General features: G+C 46.1%; 1 protein-coding gene across 1 annotated transcript; it reads left to right on the top strand.

Moving 5' to 3' along the window:
• Positions 1 to 5431: 5431 nt before the first annotated feature.
• LOC143593146 (BTB/POZ domain-containing protein At3g22104-like) lies at positions 5432 to 7204 on the top strand (the record flags this gene model as incomplete). Its single annotated transcript, XM_077072864.1, has 2 exons — positions 5432 to 6514; positions 6917 to 7204. Coding segments are annotated over 2 exons (1371 nt in total), but the record flags the coding sequence as incomplete, so codon positions are not given.
• Between the last annotated feature and the right edge of the window lie 395 nt (positions 7205 to 7599).

Genomic DNA, 7599 nt, shown 5'->3' with positions numbered 1-7599 from the left:
CGACGCGCGGCTGCATCCGGGCCTGGAGAACCCGAAGCTCATTAGTTAGCCTACCCTCCTGGTAGCTAACCATGGCTTCCCCCAACGCGCCCGGAGGAGCAGCGTGGCGAGCCCAGTCCACGCACTCCACGGGTGTGCGAAGGGTTGTTCCTCGGCGTATGTTCCATCGAGGAACATACACTTCATTGGAATCCGACACTGCAAAAGAAACAAAAGCAGTAAGGAAAAGATGATGAAAAACATAAGGGAAAAAGAGGAACCCTACGCACCTGTAGGGTCAATGACAGGCCGATAGCCGCCAAACCCATCACCTGAACCTAAAGGAAATCCATCCAACAGGTCAGGCAGACGGGAAGGTGGAAAAGATCGGCGTGAAGCCCTGCGCGTACCTGATGGTCCGGCCATCGGTGCCGGGGCGCGGGCATGGTGGCAGCCGCCGTGGTCGCCGTCGTTGTCTCCACCGCGGTCGCCGCCTCCTTAAAAGCAGCAGTAACCGCCGGTTCCGTGAAGGATGCTGTAAAAATCGCACTCACGGCCGGCGGTGACATCATCTCGGCCGGAACAGTTGGCTCGACGGAACGAGCAACTGGACCAGCGGATGCAGGCGCAGGCGACTGGGTCGACGCCTCAAGAAGGCTGACCGAGCCTACCGTCATTGGCGAGGAGGTACTCCCCTGCGTTTCACCCAGGATTGCGTCAACATCCACGCCTGCACAAAGAAGAAAGTGTTAAAAGAAAATTATGAAGTGACAAATCTACAAAGGCATTATGATTATACTTACGGGTTTTCTTGACCCTGAACGTACGGACGGGCGGGGAGGAACCCGATGGAGCCGCCTCTTGGTACCGGTCACCGTCGTCTTCGTTGGTTCTCCGGAGGTAACGGTCGTAGCCTCCGGAGCAGTGGTCTTCTCACCACCAGGCTTCCCCGCCACCTCTTCACTATCTGACTCCGTGTCAGATAGAACCACTGGATCAGCTGTGGCCTTCTCCTTCCCCTTCACGCCGGCAGCAGTCTTCTTCTTCCGCACAAGGGGAGGACCATCTGCGGATTCCTCAGAAGACATGACGTAAGGATTTTCAGCAACGGGTACAGCATTGAGGGGTTCAGGATAGAATATCTCCTTACCTGGCCGCCGGTGGCTCAGGATCTCTTGGCCCGGCGGATAGACCTCCACAAACCTATCCGCCGTTTGCTCCAGGATGGGCAACTCATTGTCATCCAGAGCACGAGTGCCCACCCGCACAGGACTGTCAGCTTCCCGCGGGAACAGGAGCGACTCCAAATTATTCCCCTCTGAAAGAAAAAGAAACAGTTAGAAAATTAACTAATATCAGCAAGAAAGACAAGACATACCATAAGGAATAGAGTTCAAACCATATTCAAGAAGGATGGGAAACCGGGACGCATCCTTCCATACCCGGCTCATCCCCAGCAGCACCATCCCGGACTCCGCAAACCGGTAAACCGGAGATTGGACCCGGGATATCTTCGCGAACCATTCCGCCTCCTGGTAGCTGGAAGCGTGAAGGCTCGGAAGCGCTTGACCCTTCTTGAACTTCATAGCAATGGGGATGGCGCGGGCAGAGATGTAGAACTCCCGCTTCCACGATCGGAGACTGCGCTCGGTCACGCAGATCTTCAAACCCTTAATACGGGTTGTCAGGGTGTACCACCCCTGGACGCACCTCCAAGTATAGAAGGTCATCAGGCGGTCCACGTAGGGCTCAATACCCAGAATCCGGCACACCCACTCGAAGTGCCGGACCTTGGCAATCGCCATCGGATGCACCTCGGTCAGGTGCACACCGTGCCTCTCCAGGACACGATACATAAACTTTGTCAATGGAAACCTAAGGTTCCCATAAACAAAGAATGCAGCATATACCCCGATCTTGCCACTGGGGGCATCGTACACAGTCTGGTGGGATTCAGGAAACTCAGGCTCGAGGGACTCGAGCATGAACTTCCTGACTATGTACTGGTACTGATCGAGAGGTAGAGCACACTGGCACTCGCCAGCAGTACTCCTATCGTCGGCTACAGCTTCAGCGTCATGAGAAGACATTTTTGCAGAAAGAAGAGTGATTTCGGGAAAATGCTTGCCTGAAAAAGGGGAGTATTTGCCGGAAATCACTAAGAAGAAGAAGAAGAGAGGTGAAAGTGTGGATTACAAAGAGGCCTCTCCCCCTTTATATACTAATCGCAATTAATGCGGTGAATTTAATGCGGAGAGAGAAATCGAAGGTGCAATGAAACTATGACACGTGGCAAAAAGCAGGCTGGCAACAGCTGTTGACAGGACGTGTGCCAGTAATTTCGCGGCCACGCGCCCGAAAAATCGTGCCCACGCGCCAGGAAAAGCGTCTGGAATGACCATGTTCTGTCACGTCACCATAACTTCCTGCACGTCCTGACACAGTCAGAAGAAACCGTCGCACGACGTTTCAGAGGTTTGGACTGTTCTTATCTTTCCACCAACTCTTCGAATTTCAAAATTCAAAATTTAAAAATATTAAAAAGTAAGCGGGAAAATACCCCTTACCCCTTGGCAAACAAGTAACCGTTAGACGGATGCGGGTACAGTGTAAAGGCAAAACCCTTCACATACCTAGCACCCGCAGGGAATTGAAGCCAAGTAAACCTTGGCGAACAAGTAACCGTTAGACGGATGCGGGTACAGTGTAAAGGCAAAACCCTTCACATACCTAGCACCCGCAGGGAATTGAAGCCAAGTAAACCTTGGCGAACAAGTAACCGTTAGACGGATGCGGGTACAGTGTAAAGGCAAAACCCTTCACATACCTAGCACCCGCAGGGAATTGAAGCCAAGTAAACCTTGGCGAACAAGTAACCGTTAGACGAATGCGGGTACAGTGTAAAGGCAAAACCCTTCACATACCTAGCACCCGCAGAGAATTGAAGCCAAATATTCCTCGGCAACCAAGTAACTATAAGACAGGCGCGGGTACAGTGTAAAGGCAAAACCCTTCACGTACCTAGCACCTGCAGGGAATTGACGCTAGGAATACCTTGGAAGTAAAGTAACCGTAAGACGAGCGCTGGTACAGTGTTAAGGCAAAACCCTTCACATACCTAGCGCTCCGCTGGGAATTGAAACCAGGAAGGATCTTCTGGGCAATGCTTGCGGAAACGGAAATAACATCCCCGCATAGCGGGAACGTTGAGAACTACGTTGTTTGAAGCTCCAGGATGGAATTGGTGGTTTTAACATAATTGATCACTATGTTCAAAACTACCAAAACCTCATGGAGAATCCACACAACAGGGACTCAATGCTCCTGACTTGCGAGGAGGTTACAGACCTACCCGCATCATACCCAAAGACCAAGCAGGAAACTCGGGCATTTCTGCAAGTGACAAGGACTTCCCATGGAAAACCTTACAAAACCCTTTTCAAAACCCTTTGCTTAAGTCCAAAAGTTCACCTCACTTTATTAAACACGCATGAGAAGAACATTGGACTGGGGGGACTTGAAGAGGTAGGTCCCAGCAGAGCCCAGTTGGACCCGCAAGACTCACCTTAAACAGGGACGTCTGCGCAGAGACCAACTGGATCCGCAGGACCAACCATGCTCAGAGACGTGACGTCCTTACGCGCAGTATGCAAGCTGGTCCCGCAGGAAATGCCTCCCATGGTGAAGGACTCCGCCTGTTCCCGCAGCCTCGGATACAAGCCATGAGGGAAGGCCACCCGCGCAGCATGGCTACACGCACTAGGTACTTAGCTCTCGATCATTCAGTGTCACCTGAAGGAATGAGCAAAGCCGGGAGCAATCCCGCACAAAGGCGGGAGGGGGAATACTCCCGCCCAAATAAGCCAGTCTGTATACTGAAGGACCTTTTACTGTACCTGACGAGGTATGGGCGAAAGATCTGATCAGGGATACGACAGCTCACTGATACAGTATGGCGAGCAGCATGCTCCTGTACTATATCACTATTAAGCCGCTGCCTACTCACCAACTACTGTCATACCACGTGCGTAGCCGGCAGTTGGTGGAAAGGGAATAGTATACAGCAGGCCTGGTCGCTATCAGCCGCTGCCTACCCACCAACTACCAGCAGGGCACGTGCGTAGGCTACTGTTGATGAACAGGAACACTGTTGCAGCCGGCCATACCTCCTTGGAAACCTACCTTCGGCTATAAATACCCCAAATGGTATGATCATCGACACAACATATCTTACTACATTATCATCATATTATACCTGATATCTGCTCTAGCAATCTCTTAATATACTTTTATATTTAAAGAGCAATCTAGTCTGATTCTCACGCCGGAGGGTGGTCACAAGGAGGAACCCCCCCCTTCTCAGTGACGAGCTCACGGTGTCTGTTTTGCAGGTTATCAGAAGAACCATCTTCCAAGGGTCTAACCCCTCGTGGGAAACAGCTATCCAACCCCCAGGTTACCAGTAATCTGCCCGGGGTCCGGTTAGTGTTTCTTCATTGGCGCCATCCGTGCATAAAGCTAGAACTTTATTTTTCTCCAGTTTTTTCAAACTTCTACAAAGATGGTTAGAGAAATTCCGGTAACCATAACCCCTGCTACTAGGGGAATACCGGCAACACAGTTTTTACGAACACTACCCCGGCTACCGAAGCCGGGGCAAGTGAAGTAAATTTTACGAACACTACCCCACTTACCAAAGCTGGGGCAAGTGCAGTAAATGATCGCCTACTGGGATCCACTGATACCCAGGTTGAGAAACGAAGACTCCCCCGCCAAACTCTCGATGAAGTTAAGGCATGGGCGGAGGCACGACAAAAGGAATTCCAGGCTGAGTTGGACGAACGCTTGCGTTCCGTGCAACAGGCCGACGAATTCGAATACTGGGAGGATGACTCGGAGGAATCCGACTCCGACGCGAACCCTCGCCATAGGGCAAAAGGGAAGCATAAGGAAACGGAATCCCAACCGAAAAGGCATTTTGGACAAGCCTTCAAACCAAAAAGCACAGGTGGAAGTCCACGAGACTTCTCTAAAACGTTCAGACCAAACGTTGCAAATGCAGGAACGTCCAAATTTGCAAGGGACATTGCTGAAGCAATCGCCCCAAAGAGTGCCAAACAAATGCCCAACAAACCCAAAAAAAAAATATTTTTCCTATATAATTATACCCCATTAAAGCCCCCCACACCAAGGCCAGGGGCTCCAACGGGGGCTCCAACACCCCCTTATCCAGTTTCTCTCTCTGCCACACGTCATAATATTATTGGTTGGAGCCCCCATTAAAGCCCCCCACACCCCTCAATATTAATGAGTGTCATACAGCTAAAATTTTGACTTTTAGGTTTGACCCATGTTGCAAATGACCAAAAGTCAACTTGTTTTTATCATTGATTTCCATTTTAGACATTAAGTTTGCTTATGAACTTTAAAGATACTTAACTAAAACACCTTTTATTTTCAGAACATTCTGGCATATTATTCGAATCGCCTAAGCAAATTGCACGTGAAGATCACCAACAACGCGAAGCTCATATTCAATGATTTCCCAGGAGGAGCAGAGGGTTTTGAGCTCATTACAAGATTCTGCTACAACAATGGCACCATTGAAATAACCCCATCCAACATATTCTTGCTTCATAGTGGTGGTTCTTTCATGGAAATCACTACCTTGATCAAGCAAACCGAGTTGTACCTTGAAGGCATTCATTGTTGGACATGGTCGGAATTTGTAACAGGTCTAAAACAATGCCACATTTTATACTCTTTCTTGAACAAATCACCAATTTTTCAAGTTTTCTTGAATACCCTTTTAGGAAACTTAACCACTCCTAGTTATGATAGTTCATGCCCTTCCTCCTCAAATAGCTCTAGTTTTCGGTTTTCTACTAGTGATCATAGCCCAAAAAGTTCAAGAAGCAATACGCATATCGATTATTGGAAGTTTGATGAGCTTTCTTTTTTGAACATGAATTTATTTGAAAATGTAGTAAAGTCCATGATCTCTTTACACTTGGACACCTCTAGAATATGCTCATTGATCTTTCATTACCAAAAATCGAAGTTCTTTGCATGTTATTCACATGATGAGAAGTGTAAGATGGTGGAAACTAATATCAATCTACTAAGTTTGGTTAATGGTAGTGCATTTTCATGTAGAGCGTTACTTGACGCCTTTGGTATGAGCTTGAGTATGAATCTAAGAACAAATGAAAGGTTAAAGTTGGAGAATTTGCTGGGATCACGGTTAGATGAATTTACGGTTAATGATTTGCTTGTTCGTGGCAAGAAAAAGGAGGTGTTCGATGTGGATTTGATTCTTCAGTTGATAAAAAGCTTTCTACTGGAAAAAAGGATTAATGGGCTATTCGCAAACCGGGTGAAGAAAGTTGGGTTCTTAATGGACTTCTTCATGTTAGAGGTGGCTCCTGATCCTTTCTTGAAACCTTCTAAATTTTTGGCATTAGTCATGGCCTTGCCTGATTTTGCTAGAGAATCCCATGATGGACTATACCATGCAATCGACTTGTACATTGAGGTGATGTTTTGTTCTTACTACTAGAAAAATAAATTTCTACGGACTTATCGGTTGGTGAATACAAAGGATCACCAACGGATATATCAAAAACTGGAAAAAAAAAATCAAAAATAAAAAAATAAAACTACTTCTTACAATATCCGAATCCATCAAAATTAGCTATGGATGGATCGCGTCCCTTAAAAATATATAGAGAGAGAGAGATGTTAGTAAATGTCGTCAGTGATCCGTGGGTGAGCTCCATACCCATGTCATTTCTCTAGACAGGTCACTGGCAACTTCCACTTTCACCTAGAGATAATATACATTAGACTTGTTAAAAACCTAGCGTTTGGCAAGATAAATTTCATTTACCCATTATCCTCTTTTTTTCTTTCTTACGTTATATTTTATTTTCCATAGGTGCATGGAGGGGATTTAAACGAAGAACAAACTACGAAGCTTTGGAGTGTTATTAACCTCAAGAAGTGCTCGTTGATCAAGACAAGACTAAACCTTTCCCTAAACGAAAACACAAGACTTTTGACATTTAATAAACAAAACAGGTTCAAGGGTAGCATGAATAATGACTTTAGAGTTCTCGGTAAACAAGGATCAAAAGTGACACAAGATACACCAAAGTTCGTGCCAAAGAAATCAAGAATGCTATACCCATGTAATACTAAATCCTTGCCACGACTATGCCATTAGTAGCGGTTTTGTTTACATAACATTTTTTCTCAATGATGTATGTAAATGTTCTATGTTCTTAGTAAAAAAATTCTATAGTTTTATTCGTTTAAACCATTTAACATATTTGTATTTTTAAATAAGACAAAATAGTCTTTCATATTTATTTGACGTGGTAAAACTTTAGGATCAAGTTGACATAACACAAACAAAACAATTGCTAGAGAACTTAATAACTAATTATTAATTAGGCACTCCTTAATCCTTATACTTTTAAACATCCTCACAACTTTTCTAACTAAAAACCATCTAATCAAAACTCCACCTAAGATAGTAAGATCTGCCATCAAATATAGGATAAACAAAATGTACCACTATAACAGTTGTATAGTTTCCAATGACAATTGTAATCATAA

Source organism: Bidens hawaiensis, unplaced genomic scaffold (genome assembly GCF_021521415.1).
Source record: "Bidens hawaiensis isolate Kalapana, Puna unplaced genomic scaffold, B.hawaiensis_p1.1 tig00041723_1, whole genome shotgun sequence".
Classification (NCBI taxonomy): domain Eukaryota; kingdom Viridiplantae; phylum Streptophyta; class Magnoliopsida; order Asterales; family Asteraceae; genus Bidens; species Bidens hawaiensis.
This window is presented reverse-complemented; position numbering and strand designations above follow the sequence as displayed.